Genomic DNA, 24,463 nt, shown 5'->3' on the forward strand with positions numbered 1-24,463 from the left:
ATTTTTATTTTGCTGAACTTTCAATAAGAGATTACATTGTTGCTCTGAAATTCAAATCGTTTTCACAGTTTCATCAAAAATTGAATCGCGACAATTTCTACTATTGTTAAGAGCTAAGCTACTATTGTTAAAAGTGATGGATTTTGTTAATTATCTTTTCAATTAACTTAATGAATAAAAAAAATTAATTTACAATCCCGCAACATTTAGAAAATGAATGAATTGGATATTTACGTTTTTAACAGGCATATTACGTCATAGAACTGGTCACCAATAGAAAGGCTTCTGTAGTTAATGAGTAGAGCATCAATAGTACAATTTAAGTAACAAGGCCTTAATGCTTGTGAAATCATAGACATGAAAATACATCTAAACGATTTAATTGGAAGCACACATAATCAATATCCACAACGAACCAGCTGGACTTCAAAGGCAGCTTGTCATCATTAAGTCATATTACTGACTCTCTGACCCGCTCGAAGGCACACGGATAAAGAATACTGAATGACCGGACCGCCACAACAGCAACATTGGCGGGAACTGTGGTTGGCCATCACCGGCCACGGTACAACTCTTCCCGAAGGAAATACGTCCCATCATCGATGGGAGGAGCCAGATCACCCGCCTTTTATGTACTTACCAGGGTGGCTAGATCCCACCACCATACCGAAACCATCTCATCCTCATTTCTGAGTGCCCACCCGGGGGTTAACTTGTCACTATTAAGGAAATTTTGATACTGTCGTTTTTGCAAACAGTAATAATATTTCTATCAAGTGCTAAACAATGGACTTATCAAATTTCTTACCGCAAAGTAAAAGAAGATGTCACATTGCAGTTTGATAAGTGTTTTGTAATGAAAATGACTAGCCATCTTTTGATAAGTAGCAACTTGCCTACCATATTAATGGTATTAATTTTGTCACATCAGCTAGCTTTGATGAATTTCATGTTATCACAGTAATAGACCGTATTATTTTAAACTATACTTTCACAGTAATCATAGAGCGTTCTGAGTACTTATCTATGCTTATTAAATGATGAAATTAATTGGCGAGTTAAATTTGCAGTTCTTGAGGCAAATGAATCTTCTCAAAGTTTTATTTTGATACATCTCTCAGAAATGGAAAAGGGGTACAGGAAACCCTTAATGTCGTAGCAAGGTATGATTATTTTTCATAAAAAATAAAAACTGACGACATCTTTTCTATGATTGAAGCTGAGGAGCTCTGTCGGGGATTTTTATCATAGAGAATGGGCAATGAATTAATGTTGGAAATTATATTCAAAATGGGGGCTGGTGGATGAATGTCACCGTTAATGATTAACTGTCGGATGAAATAAAAACTGGTGAAATCAAACCAGTGGTTGAGGCTGGAGACCTCTTTCATGCTTTTTCCCCCTTAAACTAAGTACAGTGAAATAAAGTTTTTAAGATACCTTTAGAAAACAGAGTGCTATAGGGAACAATTGGCCATTGATGATATATCTAGGTGTCAACAGCTTTCATATAAAATGAAAATTGGAGCAATCGAATCATTTTTGGGAGCTAAGAACTGGTATAACTGGTACTGTATAACTGATGTATAACTGGTACTTTCTAATCACCTTTAATATGTACTTTGCAAAAATAAACTTCCAATTGATAGAGATAAATTATGTGACTTAAATTACGATAATTAGTCGCTTAGTAATCAGAATCATATATCACATAGTCTATTTTCCGTTGTCTCTGTACACATTGAAGTGCCTCTGATGTATAACAGTTCTCTACATCACACTCTTTTGAGTTTGACATTCTTCATATTTGGTAAGTCCGTCTAATGCCATCATTCAAGGTTATTTCAAACATTATCGATGCATGCGAGCAATTTCATATCTTAAAACTAAAAATGACATAAAATATGTTCAGCTATCATGATGGTCACACAGCAGGAAGCAGTTAGCGGATGAGCTCCTTTATCTGGGAAATGTTGGCTTAGAAGGCATTTTATTGAATGACAAATGACTGGTCTTCAACCATCCTAAATAAAAACTGTTAATTCCAAAAAATGATTTTGCTACATTTCAGAAATTTTTTCATGGTTACTTCTCAAGTAGACGAGAAGTGTTCTAAAAGTTATAAATAACGACTAAAGCACAAATTAATAATACCAAGAAATCTTAAAACACTGAAAGATATCTTGTTGAAAATTGGCAGGTTTTTGCCGACTACTTAAAAGTTTAAAATTGTTTGCCTTTCTTTTGTTATGGAACGCACATTTGGAGGCATGTAGAGAATTTTGAGGAGAATTATCTCAAAGTGGTGGTCTGCTCCTCTTAAAAAGGGTTAGAGATGTAGGGGAAGAGGACGGGGAAGTTTAGAGATTGACCACTGTGTGATTGTGGGCTAACCGCCTCGAAGTGGACCACCAGTTTGGTGAATTGGCCGATGATATAGATGGATTATATTAAAGACAGAAATCGGCCACAAAGAAATCCTGTCTTTACTGTTTAGTTCAGTGGTGGTGAGGTGGTCTGCTGTACACAAGAAGAAGTCGTGCAATGCTCAACATTACTGAAATTAACACACATCATTAACACACCTCTGAAATTAATACATATCATTTCTATCATATTTCTTCTGAGAAGGATCGCTTGTGTTTGTTTTGATATCCAAATTCTACACTGAAATTGTGAAACAGTTCACACGAATGCTCAAAAAATCTTGCATTAATAATCCGGCACTACCTGTTTTTTAAATATTGTTAGAAATATACAATATTTCTTTCCTGCGCAGTTAATTTCATAGAAAAGAAGAAAGTTTTACAGATGTTTTAATGGGGACTGAATAGATGCCAAGTCAGTGATTCCGGGTTTGACGTCGAACTTGGCGATTTTCGTGACCAAATCTAAGGTTCTTGAAAGTACGTGAGTTTTCTTAATACCTCTATTATAAGGCGATATTTTCTTTGTTACAATCTATATTATTATTTAAATGGATGCTAAATAGATGTCAAGTCAGAAAACTCGAGTTTTGGTGATAAAATTGGTGATTTTAGTGACAAAAACGAAAGATTTTATAAGTACACGATTTCTAGCCATATCTCTATTAGAAGCAAAATAGAGATTCGCTTTGGCTTGTTACCTTTAAAGAACCTCTAGCAAGTTTGTTGGACTTTTCATCATGTACCCACATGAGCAAATGTTTCGTAAAAATGTTCTTTTTTTTCCCCCTTTTTTTTCTATTTCAAATGAAAATCTTCTTTGCTGATTCTCAATTAAGAATTTTAAAAAAAGTAAACACTTGCTATGATTAATTTGTGTATTCAATTTCATCATATAATTCATAAAATTACTTTTTAATTCCTTTAGTACAAAAAGTAATCGCTTTTTCATTCTATATAATGAATTGAATACTAAAACAAGCGATGCTGTTATCTTTTTTTTCAATTCGAATTAATTTCTTATAGAGATTCCATTTAGTAATTAAAATTAAATTAATACATTAATAAATCCTACATGAATTTTAACTGAAGGCTTTTTATTGTTATATATTCTAAAGGGGAAAAAAACCCAAAGAGTTTGCATTTAATGAAAATACCCTAATATTTTTTTGTATTGTTATATATATATGTGAGGGAGGATGTCATTAGTTTTTGCGTTTTAAAAACATTCATCTGGAAATGTGTTAATAAAGAGAAAAAATCCTTTAAAAACAATTTTTATTACTTCTAATATCTGAATCCATTTTCAAATGATATTTTACTGTAATCTAGCAATCTCCGGGGAACTGCTGTCTAATTCATTTCATAATTCTTTGATGTGTCCGTCTAAAAACACCCCCACAACCCGAGAATCATAATCAAAACCAATTATTTTCAACACTCCTGAGAATAGAAGAACCATAATTAAATATATTAAAAAGTGAGTCTATAATTAACAGAAGCTCCCTCAACGAACAAAAATCTTTATGGTACAGACATATCAAAACCTTTTTTTTTCCACCCTGGGATCGAGATATCTAATTGAATGACTATTCCAAAGAAAGAATGGGGGGGAGGGGAAGAAATCCCAAATATTTTTCACCTTCAAAAGAGGATGGGGTTGGTAAATAAAAGGAGGGTTGACGCCGAGTTTGCAGATGAGGCAGTGGAAATTCATTCACCCGTTCGGGAAAGATTTTGACGTGTAATTAAAAGGTGTGAAAAGAGGACGTGAGAAAGGGAGTTAAAGAGTCAAAGGAGCTTCGTTTGCAGATTGGGATGAATGAAAAGTCCATAATGACTTATTGAAGAATTCCAAATTCTTTATGTGGAACATGGAATCTAATTAATATGGAATTGGAAGATGCATGTGATTGTCTGTTTGGCATTATTTGGAAATTTTGCTTTTTAAATAGTGATTTTTTTTAGGGGTAGATAGTGGGATGTAAGATTTTTTTGTATGGAAAGATGGTGGGATGTAAGATTTTTTTGTATGGAAAGATGGTGGGATGAAAGATTTTTTTGTATGGAAAGATGGTGGGATGAAAGATTTTTTTGTATGGAAAGATGGTGGGATGAAAGATTTTTTTGTATGGAAAGATGGTGGGATGAAAGATTTTTTTGTATGGAAAGATGGTGGGATGAAAGATTTTTTTGTATGGAAAGATGGTGGGATGAAAGATTTTTTTGTATGGAAAGATGGTGGGATGTAAGATTTTTTTGTATGGAAAGATGGTGGGATGAAAGATTTTTTTGTATGGAAAGATGGTGGGATGAAAGATTTTTTTGTATGGAAAGATGGTGGGATGAAAGATTTTTTTGTATGGAAAGATGGTGGGATGAAAGATTTTTTTGTATGGAAAGATGGTGGGATGAAAGATTTTTTTGTATGGAAAGATAGTGGGATGTAAGATTTTTTTGTATGGAAAGATGGTGGGATGAAAGATTTTTTTGTATGGAAAGATGGTGGGATGAAAGATTTTTTTGTATGGAAAGATGGTGGGATGTAAGATTTTTTTGTATGGAAAGATGGTGGGATGAAAGATTTTTTTTATATGGGAAGATAATGAGATAGATTTTTTTTGTATGTGAAGATAGTTGGATGGAAGATTTTTTGTATGGGAAGATAGTTGGATGGAAGAATTTTTTTGTATGGGGAAGATAGTGGTATGGAACATTTTTTTTGTATGGGAAAATAGTGGGATGAATATTTTTTGTATGGAAAGATAGTGAGACAGATTTTTTGTATGGGAAGATAGTTGGATGGAAGATTTTTTTGTATGGGAAGATAGTTGGATGGAAGATTTTTTTGTATGGGGAAGATAGTGGAATGGAACATTTTTTTGTATGGGAAAATAGTGGGATGAATTTTTTTTTGTATGGGAAGAGAGTGAGATAGAAGATTTTTTTGTATGGGAAGATAGTAGAATAGAAGATTTTTTTTTTGTATGGGAAGATAGTAGAATGGAAGATTTTTTTTTATGGGAAGATAGTGGGATGGAACATTTTTTTGTATGGGAAAATAGTGGGGTGAATTTTTTTTGTATGGGAAGATAGTGGGATGTAACATTTCTTTGTATGTGAAGATATGGGAGTCAAAATATTCGACTATAGTTTGATATATAGCACTACCCCGGTTTCGGATAACATTTTTTCTCTCTCTTATAAGAAGAACACAAAAAGAAAGTACTGCAATAATCAAAGAATTTAAATTCGAAGTTTTGACGAATCCCCAAGTTTCACTCATCCGTGAGTTGTGAGACTTAAGGAACTGTCTGTCTGTCTGCCAATATGATAACTCAAATTCCCTTATTTTAGAAGGATGAAATTTGATATATAGATTTTAGACCAGATTTGCAGATTTCTAATACATTTTCAAGGAAATCCATTCAGAGGGGGTCTGCCTCTTCCGAGTACAATAAAAACAATAAGTACAAAACATAAGTAGCTAGATAGATAAAATTTAATAAGCAGGTTTGACATTTAAAATACAGATTTTTATCAAATGTGTATCCAAAACCGTCAAGGGTTTGACCATCTGTTGATCTGTGCTTTTGCATACTTGCAAACACAATAACACAAAAGGGCACTGACTTAAATAAATGAACTTTGGTATGCGATCTTGCGAATAAAATTATTTTAAATTTTTATTCAATTCAGTCGAAAAAAGCAGTCAAAAATACAGATTCGATCTTCGGGTACTTGTGTAATAATACCATGCTAGAAAATAATAGCCAAAAAAAATATCACCAAACATCGTACGACAGTTTCAGTTCATGCCAAACATTTTATTTCGGGATTATTGTTCTCAAATGCTATATAAAGCATTTTCGGCATTATCCAAAGTCCACAATTTTTTGAGGGTGAGGGGGGGGTGAGATTACACGTTTATTAAAGAGTATGCGAAAAAATTTGGAGGCAACCACTTCCGCTGTTTTTGGTTATACCGAAAACATCCAATATTATTTTATATATAACTAGGGGGATTCGGCTTCCTGCTTGCTTTCGTTCTCTACCCCGATGTTGTTCTCGAATCATGGATGTTCCCATGTTAATGGGATTTCCTGAAAGATTGATTTCCTCCCTCTAGACAACAAAAATAAATGGAAACATTCTGTTTTTAAAATGTCGTGAACAAAACAGCTCAAAGCCAAATTTATAAAAAGAAATATTAAGAATTACTTAAAATTCAGAAGAAATCTCATCTCATTTGATATCGCTGGACGCACCATTATTATTTTTTAAAAAACAATGCTGGTTTAACAGTATTGATTTAGATATTCAGACAGTTGTTAACCAAGAGACGAAACGTTTATTACTCGAAAAAGTTAAATAGGAAAGCTATTCATAGTGTTGCCACAAACGGTGTGCTCATAAGTAGAATTAACAAATATTATTGTTTTCAACTCATTTGCTGTTAATTAAAACTTTACTTCCCTTTTCTTTGTCCCCATTTCAACGTCAAGTGCAGTATAAATACTTATTATAAGGTAATGATAATTTCCTTTAAATATTTCAAATAGAAATGGCAAACAAACCTCAGTTGTCATGGGTCAGGTAACTCCCATCTACCATTCACAAAGAGAATAAAATGCAATGTTAACATTAAAAAATTTATATAATAAAGAGATTACAGCATGCCATTCTAAAATGCTTCGAGTTCAAAATGAATTCAATTTTCTCTTTGAAGGATACAGTTATGTTGTTTATTAAAGTTGAAATTTCATTTTCTGCAATTAAGTATTTCAATATTTGCTTAGTAACAGTTCTTATTATATGGATTAATTATTCAAAAACTCAATAATTTTTACTTATTTTTATCCCACCCAACGTCTTCGAGCAGCGATGTCCTGCTCACTTCAGTTTGTAATTAACGTATTAACTTATATTTGAACATCCGAACAGACGGGCTTGAACAGATTTTTACTTAAAAGACTCAATAATTTTCACTTATTTTTATCCCACCCAACGTTTTCGAGCAGCGATGTCCTGCTCACTTCAGTTTGTAATAACGTATTAACTTATATTTGAACAGCCGAACAGACGGGCTTGAACAGATTTTTACTTAAAAGACTCAATAATTTTCACTTATTTTTATCCCACCCAACGTTTTCGAGCAGCGATGTCCTGCTCACCTCAGTTTGTAATTAACGTATTAACTTATATTTGAACAGCCGAACAGACGGGCTTGAACAGATTTTTACTTAAAAGACTCAATAATTTTCACTTATTTTTATCCCACCCAACGTTTTCGAGCAGCGATGTCCTTCTCACTTCAGTTTGTAATTAACGTATTAACTTATATTTGAACAGCCGAACAGACGGGCTTGAACAGATTTTTACTTAAAAGACTCAATAATTTTCACTTATTTTTATCCCACCCAACGTTTTCGAGCAGCGATGTCCTGCTCACTTCAGTTTGTAATTAACGTATTAACTTATATTTGAACAGCCGAACAGACGGGCTTGAACAGATTTTTACTTAAAAGACTCAATAATTTTCACTTATTTTTATCCCACCCAACGTTTTCGAGCAGCGATGTCCTGCTCACTTCAGTTTGTAATTAACGTATTAACTTATATTTGAACAGCCGAACAGACGGGCTTGAACAGATTTTTACTTAAAAGACTCAATAATTTTCACTTATTTTTATCCCACCCAACGTTTTCGAGCAGCGATGTCCTGCTCACTTCAGTTTGTAATTAACGTATTAACTTATATTTGAACAGCCGAACAGACGGGCTTGAACAGATTTTTACTTAAAAGACTCAATAATTTTCACTTATTTTTATCCCACCCAACGTTTTCGAGCAGCGATGTCCTGCTCACTTCAGTTTGTAATTAACGTATTAACTTATATTTGAACAGCCGAACAGACGGGCTTGAACAGATTTTTACTTAAAAGACTCAATAATTTTCACTTATTTTTATCCCACCCAACGTTTTCGAGCAGCGATGTCCTGCTCACTTCAGTTTGTAATTAACGTATTAACTTATATTTGAACAGCCGAACAGACGGGCTTGAACAGATTTTTACTTAAAAGACTCAATAATTTTCACTTATTTTTATCCCACCCAACGTTTTCGAGCAGCGATGTCCTGCTCACTTCAGTTTGTAATTAACGTATTAACTTATATTTGAACAGCCGAACAGACGGGCTTGAACAGATTTTTACTTAAAAGACTCAATAATTTTCACTTATTTTTATCCCACCCAACGTTTTCGAGCAGCGATGTCCTGCTCACTTCAGTTTGTAATTAACGTATTAACTTATATTTGAACAGCCGAACAGACGGGCTTGAACAGATTTTTACTTAAAAGACTCAATAATTTTCACTTATTTTTATCCCACCCAACGTTTTCGAGCAGCGATGTCCTGCTCACTTCAGTTTGTAATTAACGTATTAACTTATATTTGAACAGCCGAACAGACGGGCTTGAACAGATTTTTACTTAAAAGACTCAATAATTTTCACTTATTTTTATCCCACCCAACGTTTTCGAGCAGCGATGTCCTGCTCACTTCAGTTTGTAATTAACGTATTAACTTATATTTGAACAGCCGAACAGACGGGCTTGAACAGATTTTTACTTAAAAGACTCAATAATTTTCACTTATTTTTATCCCACCCAACGTTTTCGAGCAGCGATGTCCTGCTCACCTCAGTTTGTAATTAACGTGTTAACTTATATTTGAACAGCCGAACAGACGGGCTTGAACAGATTTTTACTTAAAAGACTCAATAATTTTCACTTATTTTTATCCCACCCAACGTTTTCGAGCAGCGATGTCCTGCTCACTTCAGTTTGTAATTAACGTATTAACTTATATTTGAACAGCCGAACAGACGGGCTAGAACAGATTTTTACTTAAAAGACTCAATAATTTTCACTTATTTTTATCCCACCCAACGTTTTTGAGCAGCGATGTCCTGCTCACTTCAGTTTGTAATTAACGTATTAACTTATATTTGAACAGCCGAACAGACGGGCTTGAACAGATTTTTACTTAAAAGACTCAATAATTTTCACTTATTTTTATCCCACCCAACGTTTTCGAGCAGCGATGTCCTGCTCACTTCAGTTTGTAATTAACGTATTAACTTATATTTGAACAGCCGAACAGACTGGCTTGAACAGATTTTTACTTAAAAGACTCAATAATTTTCACTTATTTTTATCCCACCCAACGTTTTCGAGCAGCGATGTCCTGCTCACCTCAGTTTGTAATTAACGTGTTAACTTATATTTGAACAGCCGAACAGACGGACTTGAACAGATTTTTACTTAAAATTTTATAGAAATCCGCAAATTTTGTGTAAAGACCATATACCGAATTTTAACCATTTAGTTCATAGCGTTTTCGAGTTATCTTTGTCACAGTGAGACTGACAGACAGATGGGCATCTTCCAAGAATGTGGTTTTCAAACTAAGGGAGGTACAAAACTTTGAGATTCGTCAAAAATCACGAGCCAGTTTTTCGACAATTACTATACTTGTTCTTTACCACATATGAGAGAAAATAAAATTATTTAAACAAAGTGTTTTTGATGCTAAGAATACACATGTATGAAGTATAAAACATATTATAATTAATATTTAATTACTACATAGAATTTTTTATTATCGCGATTTTTTCTTGCTTTCTATTTTTCTTGTGCTTTAATGGAGAATCGAATGTCCATTAGCTTCTATCCGAAGTTGTGTATCCTTTATGTCAACAGAATCCAATAAGCAAAGAATATGTTCTTACTATTGATATTAGAAGATGCGGGCGATCGGTTAATATTTGAGATACCCGCTGGTCAGACCAAAGCTAAACACCGTCTGTACAAATGGAGTTAGTTACCAAAGAATCTGACTGAGAGAATGGATTTCTAATATCAGGGTAGCAGTGATATATCATGAACAGAATAAGCAAGTTATTAAAATGCGGTTTTTCTCCAGACTAATTTATTAACATATACTGAATAAGTTTGCATTTTCGAATTTAAATTATATAATTACATATATAATTAATATAAAAGTTGTTTAAAATTATATCATTTATAGAAAGATCATAAATAAAAAATCGCTATTTATAACACAAATGCAACGAAACTAACCGCGCCATTTCCTATGCATCTATAGTGGATTGACAACAGCAAAATTGAAATAGTAGAGAAATATTTGGTTAAATAAAATTCGTCTGTTTTCATATTTATCGAAACCATTAGATAAACCAGTGGGAGGGGTCTTCCCAAAACATTCTTGCATACTCTCTAATAAATCGTTCATGCCAGAGAACACCTTATATAAAGGACGGGATAGTCTGGTTGGTAGGACGTTGGATTCACGTCCCTTGGGTTGCGAGTTCAAACTCCGTCGGCCGAAGACTCTCCGTGTGTGTGATGGCTGGCGCACTCATAAATCGGTCGTGATCACAAAATCCTCCATGTCGAAAGTAATACCACTAGGGGGTACTGGATCAGGGGGGATCGTTCTCTGATTCAAGTCTAAATTACGATCTGTGGATAAGTGAATGAAATGCATGAATGAAGTCAGCCCCGTAAAAAGGGTTGTGACGTGTGTGTAGCTAAGACTTATACTTGGCCCTAGATGGAGCTACTTAAAAAACAAGAGACGTCCTTTTGGCTTAAAAATCACTGATTTCTAAAGTCAGTGGGCTTGTCTATGACAAGTGCCATTTGAAACAACAACAACGCCTTACATTGCATTGGTGTATAATAGGATATATTAACTTTTGGCGTGAATTTAGCATTATTACTGAATCTATCATGTCATCCTTGGTGAGTAATTTGGCGATTAATCCTTATCGTGTTGTTAATAGTATCCAAAAATCCAATTTGCGTTTTAAACTCGTTTCTATTAACCGATTGAAACAAAAATGTGAATGCATTTATGGTCACACAATCTCATACCAAATTTGATATATTTGTCAGTGCGGGTTTTTTTTTTTTTTTTTTTTTTTTGTTATTGTTGTTTATTTGACTGCGTAATTTTTATTTTGCTAATTTTGTATTGTTAACTGTATTAATTTTATTTCTACTTAGCAATCAACTTAACTGTGTTATTTTCTCCAGCTTCGCTTGCATTTTCATATGCTCTGCTTTTCGGCAATTGATTAAAATAAATATTTTGTTATAGTTAAAATGATAGAAATGCAGTCTTTTTTTTTAAAAACAAGTTTAGGGTGAACCGGAGTTTAACCCCTTCTTCGCCAAGTTGCCTCCGTATTCTCTAGACTGGCCTTATTTCTATCTTTCGCCTTTATTATGCGCTATGATTGGACATATGCTCCCTCGCTTTTGAACATTTCGCAAAACACGACGCAAGATTGTTGTTGGCGATTTTTGAAAATTGTGCCAACCAGGGGGTTAAACTCCGGTCGTACCCAAGTTTATTCCTTATTATGATCTAGATTTCAAAAAATGACATCTATATTTAATATGGAGATCATAAATACACAAATTCTGTAAAAGTGACCACGGAAAATCAATTTTGCAAAGGGAAAAAAGTTTGTATTTTTGTTATTAGAAAAAATGACGTAACAGCCTGAATTGTGGCAGTTAAATAGCCATAAAACCAAATCCCATTGGTTTCAATCATATATATTGGAATAAAAATTCCTCACTATTTGACAATCAATTCTTGAGAATTGATAAAAAGAAATCCAAAACCACTTACTTGGAGATTGGTAACTCAGCTTTGGCCCTTTTTGGCGCAATCGGAAAATCGCCAATTAAACCAATTATCTTGATGTAATCAGAGAATCGCCAAGTAAATCTGGGAAGGCAACCATCTTTGTGAAATCGTGGCTTCTTATGGAGTTTGGTGATCTTTGCATAATCTGAAACTGTCAAGTGAACCCGTAGTTCGCAAAAATAGATAAATAAATTATTTTAAGATTTCTTTGTGTTGCAGAAATAGTTGTGTTGCAAAAGCTATTTGTAAAGATTATTCAAGTTGTAATTTGTTTCCCAAAAAATCGACTGTCAATAATTAAAAATCATTTCAGAATAAGATGTTAAAAGACAAAGTTATTAAGGCATTAGTTAAAAATCATAATTATTCTATGGGGGTTTAGCATAATTATACATTTTCTTGCAAATTCTACTGTAATATTGTATATTCTTCTTGCTATTCATACAACTATTTTCGATATTATTGAAAATTCTATATGAAAACATGGATATATTTGAAAATTTAATCCTTTTATGTTCAGATTTTGATAATTTTGTTTTATTACATTTCAACGCTTACTAAATCCCCCCCCCCAAAAAAAACTGAAGTCTATTTTAAATCAATGTTGCATTGCAATTAAGCACCATTCTATGCAATGTTAAGTACATTTCTTCAACAATAGATGGCGCTGACCGTTAGTTAGTTCATTTGAGTTTATTCACTATGACGTGTTTATGAACATCGCGAAAATTGAAAAATATTGCATGCTAACTAGTACATGTTTTTGTGTAATAATCCAATAACCACACTGACTACTCCGCCCCGCCTTATTAAAGGCATTCGGATTAAATTTCAATGCCGATCACGATACAACCTCTCCAATGGGAAGCGCGTCTCTTCATCAATAAAAGTTAGCCGACCCTCGCTTTTTCTGTACCCATCAGGGTGTCGAGAACCAACCATCAGACCGGAAACTACTCATTTATATTTCTGAGGTGCCCTCTGTTTTGGAGATAATGATGCAATATGCAAAACAACTGATTCAAATTATTTCATACTTTTAAAACTTCTCGAAACATTAGAAACATTACAACAAAATACAATTTCAATATTACTCTTTTTTTTCAATAATTTTAAATTTTATTATTTAAAATTTTGAAAATCTAAAAAATACGTATTTTAGTTTTTATGGAAAATTATAAACCCCTTTACAATTCGTTATTTTAAGATAGTTGTATTATAAAGTGTTAAAGAAAGAATTATTTGATTTAATTCTAAATTAAAAATAATTCATCTGTAACAATTAATAGAATTCCAATAAGTCAAAACTGTAATTGCATAAAATTAAAAATGTTAAATATGATTTCTCTTTATCAACGATTCATAAATCTTGCATTTTATATTATTGTAAAACATTAAAAAATAATAAATTAAATTTTTAACTACTTTTATACTTATTGACATTGCACATCGTTTTATATATGAAATTTATTTTGGAATTTAAGAAGGTTCATTATTTATTAATGAATCTTTTTAAACTCCAAATATCGACATGAAATTATGAACACGATGCTCAATACAAAGTCATCATGTTCAAAATTTCTGCATAATTTTAGATAAATAACTAGATTATAGAATTCTAAAACGCCTAATCTTTAATTGCCTTAAATCAGCATTCTGGGTTTACTTTCTCTTTATCAACAATCCTAAAATCCACCAATTCCAGACAGTCTTGGAAAATTAATAGAATTCAGAATCAAACTATTTTTCATTGTATTTCCAGCATAATGCTAAGAAACAATGCTACAACAATCAAATGCTGCCATTTGCAAACTTCATGCTTTCATGCCTTTTGCATTTCTACAAAATTCTTCTTGATACTAAAGAACATTAAGAAATTTTCTTGCATAAGCGTTGCCATCTCTTTTAATCGAAGCCGCAGTTAACGATTATGCTAAATTTTTGGCAAAAGCTGAATTAATTATCGTCGGGAGATATCTTTTTCGAAAAAGTTAACTGCAACCCAGAATGATCTCCTCAAATTGTTCCGAGATTAAAACGTCGAAGATTATGCAAATTTTGTTTGGACTGGGTCTTCCGACGGAGAGTCATTTTGAAATTAACTCTGGCGACGACTGAAACTATTTGTGGATTAAAATTCAGAAAGAGTTTTAAAAGGAAACCGAACAAAATAGCTCCAACGATCTGCTGCATAAAACGGAAGGCATTCTTATTGAAAAGATTTGGAATGGAAACCGTTTAGATCAACAGTTATGCATGAGTTCCTCCTTTCATTAAATGATCTTCGTCGAATTTTATTGTATTTTAGGAATTCCAGAGTTTATTTCGTATAATGGAAAATCGTTTGGAGGTTTAATTTTTGCTGAGTTCGTCTGGGGCTTAGTTGTATTTTGAATATTAGTGAAATAGTTGTAGAACTTCATGAACTGGTTTGAAATTAAATGTTAAAGAATAATGCCTTTTGTTATGCAGTACGTAGTGCATGGTTACATCTAATAAAATAGCTTTAAATCTGATCTTAATATACATTTATTCGTAATAACATTAAGCTAAGTAACATGCAGCTTAATTCATTCGTAATTAATATTTAACTTAATTTATTGGCAGAAAATCTTAATATATATAAATTACGTGTCACGTTGTTTGTCCGCGATGGACTCCTAAACTATTTAACCGATTTTAATCAAATTTGAACATCGTGTGCAGTTTGATCTAACTTAAAAGATAGAATAGCCCTTTTTTTGAATTTTTAATTAGAATTTTAATTATTAATTAAAAACTAACTTTCCCGCCAAAAAAATCTTTTCATTTTCCCCACCGCCAAATGAGGACGGCTTCAGTTTTTTTTCCCAACAGTCATGAGGCTGGGCTTAAGATTTTTCGGCTGATTATTTGAAACGATTCTATTTATTTTCTTAATGTTTGATGCATTTAAAATTAAACATTGTTAATTAATAGATCTTTCAGATTCATTCTGAAGTACTTTTGAATTAAAATAAAACAGAATAAATGAAATTAAAAATTTCTAATCTGCATAGCGTTACCCCAACTGGCGTAAAAAAACTCACGCATTTGCGTTACCGTAACTGGCGTTGAAAATTCACGCATGCGCATTGTGTTCTGATTGTTGACATGGCAACCATTGTCAACGGACGATTTAAATTATTTTTAGGTTAGTTGCATGTTTTTGTAATTAAATTGTATTTTTGTTAGTTATATATTTTTTGTATACGCTTATAGTTTTAAGTACATTGTTTTTTTAGTTTTTTTTTAACCTGTTTTCAACCGATTATTTTAAACGATTCGTTTTATTTTCTTAGTGTTTGATGCATTTAAAATTAAACATTGTTAATGAATCAATCTGTTCATGATGAGTCTGAGAAAAAAATTTTGACAAATTCTTGAGATATTACATAAATTAAGAAAGACATTCTTTAGTGCCCATAAAGTTTAAACGCTCAGTGACTCTATTATCAGTAATCATATTATTAAAAAAAAATGCTTTGTTTCAGTAAAAAATATTATTATATTAATTGCAGATTAATCCTTTACACTTTAATTTATAGTATAAATTCTACGAAACTAACAGAAAATTACAGAGATACATATTACGTTATGACTGAAGGCGTTTATAATATTATGAGAGAATTATATGACTATCAAAATTTGAAGTTTTAAAATATTTTGATGAAGAAGCTATTAAAATAGGAATTGCATAAAATATTTAATTATTAAAATTTAAACGAACATTAAGATTGGCGAACCGGCTGGTCGCCAAAGGCGGCTAGTTGAATTATATGTATTGTATTGTATGTAATGTATTGTATTGTATGACAAAAGACAAACTATAGATTAACGAGGACGAGAATTCTCGTTAAATTATTTTTTCCTTTGTCTTGCTTCATTCCTATTCAATCAACGTTTAACGAACTCTCCATAATGTCTCAGGCATCCAATAATGTCTCTGACATGTTACATATGACTTCATGTAACATGTCATTATACCCAATTAAATAGGTATTATCTTAATATTATTACGAATTTGTAATATCACTTCCATGCGCTATTAGTCTTATAGTAAGATAAAGATATTTACAGAATTTTAATGGATTTTGAATGAATGTAAAGTTCAATCACCAACCTATAATTTGGAGATGAATTTAGTGCAAAAATGTTTACCGAAAATTCTAGAATTTCGGCGATATCTTTATAAAGAAATAAAATCTTACAATCTTCTAGAAAATTCCATATCTTTTTATGGAGATTATGCTAGTGGAGGTGGACACACGTGCAGTAATTCTATCTTAAGTTTGCCGATTTCAAAGCTTGTTCTCCAGTTGCTTTATGCTGAACGCAATAGTGCTTTGCTGCTATTTCATCAGCAATTTGCTGTCGTCTATTGTATTATTGATTTCTGCAAGTACTATCTTTGTAAGCGCTTTGGCTGTGTTTTGTTACTTGTGTTTCGAGTTTTTCTGATAAAATAAAATTTCATTACCTGTTATCGAAGTTACTACCTGAATCTCCGTCTACCGGAGAAACAAGCTTCTACTGCACAATTTTCCGAACGACGAACAATATTTATTGAAACTTCTTTTGTATATATCGTATTGTCTTCAGATACATTCCTACTTATTTCATTATTTAAAAAAACTATTATGCCGTTGCAAATGCTAGATACCTTGTCTGAACGCATGTGAAACTAATTTTTGAAATAAAGTCTGTTTGTGGTAAAGCAAGAAATCGAAAAGAATAATCTCTATTCTTTGTCCACAGGTGTTCAAAGAATAGAGATGTGAAATAGAGATCTTTGTTGCTTTTAAATCATCCGACAAAACAATTCAAAAATAAGTTACTCGAAAGAAAATCCCGTCATATTTGTTCCACCATTCTTAGAGTATTAAGATTTAAGAAAATTGTTTGGGCAGTTGCGAGTCATCGTAAACTTGTGATGTTTGTGGCTACATAAATCATCTAAAACAGGCGTGGAGTATACAAAGTCATCATGTAATCTTGTTTTAAAATAATATCCACGTACCACTAGATGCACCAGAGATTTTATAGCATTTCCGTCGGAATGTGTTTGATGATACCCAGACAACAATAACCTATGTCATACAGTTTCGACTGTCATAATGCACACCGTTATGTTATTACAATGTTGCTTCATTTTTGGCGATAATTTTTTAAGGATGAATTTCAAATCTGTAAAATTTATAACAAGTGCCTAAATTTAAATAGGCATTATCGAAAAATAATATCCTGTTATAGTTTCCAAATATATATATGTAGAAAAAGTTTTGTATCATTGAATATTTGACTTTGATTACCAAATGGAACTGTGCAAGTTTGAGATTCGAACTCGCAACGTTAGGGTTCATAGCCGAGTAACAAAGCCACTAGACAAAAGTGTACACTCTTCTCCGGAAGTTGTTATCTGGTTTATGAAGTTACCACCACAGAACTTACTTTTATAATTACCATACTAAAATTATAAAAAGAATAACAATTTAAGATATTATTCATAGTGTTTCAACATCCAGCGGAGGAGGGGTACCTCAAATATGAAGATGAGAAGCTTCTGGTTAATTCTCGTCAGCCTAATAGGTCAAGAAATGGTGTCGGGATGATTACCCCTACCGATGACGAGACATGCCTCCAACGTGAAGAGATGTACTGTAGCCGGTGATGGCTGTTTGGATTCAGCCTTAGTTCTCACCTTTGCTATTGTGGCGTTCTGGTCATTAAGATTTTTGCATGTGCCTTAAAACGGGTCAGAGTAGTCGTTTGTGAATAGAATGTTTTACTTTTCATTTCAAATCAAACCTTATAGCAATGCTAATTTATAAAATGTTTTTGAAAACAAATTAAAATGTATTTAAAAAAATATTTCTTGAAAAAGAATGAAGGTCCATGAGAGATATTGTAATTAAGAAGTTTATTTGAATTTCTTTCTATTAACATAAAAGAAACATAACATAAATTTAAAATTTATCACTTTTTTAAATTAAGATTTTTTAAAAATATATTGATTTAATAATTGATAATCTATTGCAAATGGAAGATAAACATTCATAGACATCAAACATCATTTTCAAATTCAAATAAATTTTCAAGTTTCTAAAATTGAGAATACGAAATTTTAAAAAATGACAATTCGACTTGTAATTAGATTATTCTAAGAAACTTTTTACATCAAAATTTCAGGACATTAAAAAAATTCGTCAAAATAAATCAATTTTGATTTTTTTTTAATTTCAAACAAATAATACTTTTAACACTCTAAATAAAGATGTCATTTTTATTCAACGAATCATAACATGTATTATTTGATTTCAATTTTCTATATGCATATTATAGAGATTCTTCGTAAACATGTTAATGAATTTCATTAATCTCATTATATTTACTTATCGAAATAATGTCTCCGAATTTAATTTTTTTCCGGAAACTATATGTAAATAAATAGTTTATAGATTATACATAACTGCATTATCTTTAAGATTATATTTACTCTACTTTTTTTTACTTTTATTGAGTTGTGTTAGCTTTATCATTTATATAATTTCAGCTTTGATCACTTATTGAATTAATTTCACTTCTTGAATATTAGAATGATTGTGCTTTCGAAAACCATGTAAATTTTTAAAAGTTCAATCTGCTGTCTGCTTTCCTTTTAACACAACTTATAAATATTATTACTATTATTAAGTAAAAATTGGAAGCAGTTATTATTGTCATTATATATAATAGAAGCACAAGCATATAAATTATAAGGATTTACTATTTTAGGAATAATAATAATTATTATCAATTTAAAAATCCGAAATTGATTTAAACTGGACAACTTCCTCCTCTGACAGCTCAAAATTGTTTGATTTGAGTACAGACTATCGTTTATGATACGAAAATTAAAGCAAAAGAGCATAATTACAACGATGAATGAAAAGTTCAAATCAAATTTCGTTAATTACAAAAGATTTAATAAGTATACAAAAAAAATCAAGAAGAATACATTAGATTGTCAGTGTTTAACATTTGCTCTGTTTACCATGATCTAGGTCACGTCTTAATACACTTGTCGGTTTGTGTTTATTTCTGTATACCAAAATTAAAGAAATAAAATGAAATTGAAATAAGATGAAAGTGAAAATATTATCTATGATTTAAAAATATTGATACTTTTAGTAAACAGCACTTTTTTTGGGGGGGGAGCACTTTTCCGTTAGCCTGCGCGAGCGAAAAATCGCCAAATAATGTAGAATTCCGCCAAATTTCTTACTCCAAATTCACGTTTGGTTCACAATTCCTCAGCCGGGCGCAAGCAAAAAATCGCCAAGTAATGCAGAATTCCGCCAAATTCACGTTTGGTTCACAACTGGCGACATTTGCGCTCGGCTAACGGAAAAGTACCATTTTTTGAATACAATAACATAAAATAACTTCAGAGCTGTAGACAGAAATATAAATATTTGTGAAAGCTTTGATTGAATACGTCGTGCATTTGTCAAGTTAAAGAATACATTTATTTTTAAAAATAAACTAAAGACCACAAAAGGTATCTACTTATAATCACTGAGTATATAGTATTCGCTATTAGCATAAAAGGCAAAACCATACTGTTAAGACATCTTCATGATATTGTACGGCATTCGGAATATATAAAAACATCATGGAGGCATCGTACACTATCTTGTGTCTACAGATTTTTGCATCTGACTGTTTACATGTGAGGATACAGACATTTCTAACTACCAAGAACAATTAAAATTTTTGAATAAACCATTAATTAATAACAAACATAATTAAAATTAATAATTAATAAATTATTAAATTATAATTTAATTTTAACTTCAAATAGTCATAAATAAATACGAATTTCAGACCATGTCTTAATATTATGGTAATCAAAAATTCAAAAGGGCAGCAAAAAAAGGCAAATTATCAATAAATGCGTATAGAAATTACTTGGAACATCAAAATTCGAGTTTAGTCCATTATAATAAAGATATATTGATAACAATAACCACGCTGTAATTATGGCGTCACTCTAAAGATTATCTATAAATATGGGCAAGTTCATAATACTTTTTATGAATCATTTAATTTCTTAATTTCATCAAACATTTGAAAAGGAACGGTGCTAAGCCTTTTCTTTGTCTCTTTTCAGAGCCGGAAAAGTACCAGCTAAGTCCAGACGAAACGGAGCCTCACGATTGGCTGATGCTGCTGTGCATGGCTTTCTCCGACGGGGACACTTCCTCCTGCTTCGACTGGAAAGAGCTGGCCAGTCTGCGACCCTTCACTTGGGTGAGTCTCACACACAAACGCGATTATGACAGGATTGATCAAAGCCAACGCATGCGTGTGAAAAAAACAGGGAATATTATAAATTAGGACTCAACTGACTTTACATTTAGCCCTCCTTTATTTCCATGTATGATTAATCTCTAATAATAATAAAGAAGACTGTAGTTGTGTTTAGCGAAATTATATAAGACGGAACGTTTCATCTAGAGTTACGAAATTCGACACAGATTTACTTTGGAGAACAGGAATGGTCATACCAGAAAGTTTTCCGAAAATATTAATTATCTAAAGATTAGGCTCGATTTTAACATTTTTCCACTTTAATTTCCGAAAACATTATCGTGCGAAAATGTGTACATTATTTAAAAAAAATATGAGGAATCAAAATAATTTCTTATTATATTAATAATTATAATGAAAAAAAATATTTGTGCTACCAAAATCATTTTTTATGTTGGCTTAAAATAAAAAAAATTGTCATTTCAACCAAACCAAAACTTTGCCGCCTATTTAATGTGACGAATAATTGCCAAATAAATTACTATATTATATAATAATTTGTGGCAATTTTTACTGTAACATAATAATACTAATATTTATATAATATATACATGTCATTGTAATTATATATTAAATTTTTACGTCTTAATTTCTAAGTCTTATAATAATAGTGGTGTGTGTGTGTGTGTGTGTGTGTGTGTGTGTGTGTGTGTGTGTGTGTGTGTGTGTGTGTGTGTGTGTGTGTGTGTGTGTGTGTGTGTGTGTGTGTGTGTGTGTGTGTGTGTGTGTGTGTGTGGATTTAAAGCTACCAAGTTTGGCCCAGATATACATTGGATGGTGAGAATGTGTATTTCAGGGAGAAGTTGTTGCTCTTTGAAATTTCAGTTAATTAAAAAAAATAAGTAAGATTTTGATGTTTCACCGCAACAAGTTCCAAAAATATTCTCTCATTAAAATAATCTTTACACCATTTTAACTCCAAAACTTTTATTTTGAATTGTCCTAATTTATTTGTTATAAAATGCTTTAATCTAGATTTATATATATATATATATTACATTGCATTATTCGATTCTACCATATTTCTTTTAAATAACAAGAAAATTTACTGGTAACTCTCTCTTGAATTTTAAGAAAATATATCCTGCGATACAATATTTAATCACCTTATTTCAAAGTTTGAAATTATTTTTTGAAAATATTGTTTAGGGTATTCCCATCGGACTTCTTAGTTAATAGCTCAAAATACCAAAACTTAATTTTCGCGAGGAAAAAAAATGGTAATTTAAGATTGATGTCCGCTGGTAATCCTGATAATCTTAATTGTAAACATGGTACTTAAAAGAAGATATTATTAAAGTAGATGTATTTTTAACGATATTTTTATTTTGTAATCTAATTTGTTTTAAAACATATTTTTCTAGAATTCGCTGGAATTAAGTTATTAGAATCTGCAGCTGCCGTAGATCTGAAAGTAAATTTTTTTTGTGAACTCTTTAATAAGTTGCAACGTGTTTTAAGTATTCTCAAGCTTAAATATAATTAGCTTTTCAGCATTTTTGTACTGCAGAAAAAATGCGTATGTAAAATTCTTTCACATCTAATCAGCTTATCTTTCGCTACTATTTCATCGTACGGAAGAAATTTTGAATTTCCATAAAGTATACTGATGTCGACGAAAGTTGAATGCAGTAATTTTCTAAAACATCCTTTGATCGTAAGTTTCAGTTAAATTAAATTAAAGCGTTGTATTTTCTATAAAGAACTATCTAGAATATAATTTTCAGTATATTCTCTTAGGAACGGGAAACTTAAAAAAGTAAAACTTCAAAATTCGTACCGTTTTAATGAAGGTGGGCATCCAATACAATAACTGCTACACGAAATTAAGGAAATTCAAGTGTCTAGTCTATAATATCATAGTATGATAATGTTTTAAGGCTTAATTCATCACTGTTGCATTTTATTGCATCAGCCATTGTATTCTGTTCGCAACAATTTTTGCAACAATATTTACAGATAAGTCACAGCCCTAATATGCCTACAGTTTAGAGGCAAAAGGAAAATGCCAGCTTACAGACATTATTTTATTTTATGTAAAGTAAACGAAACAATTTCTCTTTCTCTGTTGAAAACGCATTGTTTATTTTATCGTCTGCATTCTCATATTTCTCGTTTGTCGCTGATTCTGAATAAAATTTATAAGTTTATAAAATTATATCAAAGTGATACTGTTTGTGTAATATTTCCATCGAATTTGAGTCAAATCTTCAAAATTGTTATATTTTTATATTGAGTTTAATTTTCAATTAAAAACTATACTGTGAAAGTCGACTTTATAATTAACAGACTCTATAATTATATAACAGACTACTGAATACATCAGTATCGCATGAGTATTAGAATTGTATTACATCCGTCACTTATGATAGATTTTAAAAGAAAGAAATATTAAAGAAAAATAATTCTTTAATATTATAATTATATATTATAGAAAATACAGTAGACTCCCGATTATCCGCGCCTGCCGCACTAAGGTTTTTTTTTTTTTTTTTTGCTTCCAAGCAAAGAGAAAATGCTTCCAAAGCAAGAAGCAAACACAAATGACTGATGTCTTCAAAAAGGTGTAGTTTTACAGTTATGCTTTTGTAATTACATAATGCATTATAGTATTAAAACAGTACATATGTATTAATTTTTCTATGTATCCTTGACGCCTCGCGTAAGTACAAAGCACTTTTCTGTTTTCATTAACAAAATGCATTTTAGGTTAGTTTTGAGTGACATATATTAAAATATTAAGCGTTAGTTAAACATTTCCTGCTGTTTATTTTACGTTTTATTGTACATAAAACGATTTTTCAAAGTTGGAATGACTGTTTTCTCTTTTGCTATACCCGTTTTTAGCTTTTTTCGGATTAACCGCGATCTTTGTTATCCGAGGCGGCCGCGTCACCCAATTCCGCGGATAATCGGGAGTTAGAAAGTAATATTAAAGAAAAATCGAACTAATACTAATAACTAAGCGATTACCAATAACTTACGAAATAAAACTAATAGCCCTTGGTAATTGGCAAATTAATTATTCTAACTTTCGTATTTAATTTTTTTTTATATTTTAGATGCATTATTTTTTTATTATTTATATGCAACATTTGCAATTACAGCTGAATACTTCTATAACGAAGAATTTCGATTCCATTTAAATGAAGCGTATTATTATTTATATGCAATGCAGTAATATTGTAATCCACCTCTATAAGGGTAAGAGGTAAACAGACTATTTCATAGAAATCGCTGGACGCAACGGAAAGTGAATCAACTTCTAAACACAATGTGTCCAAATACCTCTTAAACGTTTATATATATATATATATATATATATATATATATATATATATATATATATATATATATATATATATATAATGTTATCCAACAAAATAATAATAAGAGGAAAATTAGTTCACAGAAATTAAAGAATATAGCAATAATTGGACTAATTTCCAAACAGAAAATAAATCCGTATACTTTTGATAAGGTGCGAATTCTGTTTATATGCCCTGTTACAATAGTATAATGGAATTTAACGCTATAATAGAACATGAACACATTGGTAATCAGAATTCACAGGATGTAGTAAAAAATGTACTAACTTCCAAAGAAAAGTTTGAATATTTCTAAAATACAACGAATTATTTTTATATGCAATGCTATAATAGTACAATAATGCAATGTATAATAGTAATAATACAATTAAATGCAATAATAGTAATAGATAAACGCAATATTCCTCAGACCTCGCAGCAGTGGCCAGTAGAAAATGGGTTAACTTCCAAAATTAATACAAGGCCGAATACTTCTGAACTCGACAAATTATTATTTATTCATAATGGTATGATAGTACGATGTATAATTCAATGCTAAATTGCAATATATGAATGTATTACCAACGGAGTTCTAGGGATACACTATAAAAT

General features: G+C 31.4%; 1 protein-coding gene across 3 annotated transcripts in view; it reads left to right on the plus strand.

Moving 5' to 3' along the window:
• Positions 1 to 24,463, plus strand: part of LOC129987574 (cadherin-like and PC-esterase domain-containing protein 1) — a 373,319-nt gene that overhangs the window by 230,772 nt on the left and 118,084 nt on the right. For all 3 annotated transcript variants that reach the window (XM_056095568.1, XM_056095666.1, XM_056095622.1), the window contains one exon: positions 20,344 to 20,483. In XM_056095568.1, coding sequence (XP_055951543.1) covers positions 20,344 to 20,483 — 140 coding nt within the window. The remainder of the gene's footprint in view (positions 1 to 20,343; positions 20,484 to 24,463) is intronic.

This window comes from Argiope bruennichi, chromosome 1, assembly GCF_947563725.1.
Source record: "Argiope bruennichi chromosome 1, qqArgBrue1.1, whole genome shotgun sequence".
Lineage (NCBI taxonomy): Eukaryota > Metazoa > Arthropoda > Arachnida > Araneae > Araneidae > Argiope > Argiope bruennichi.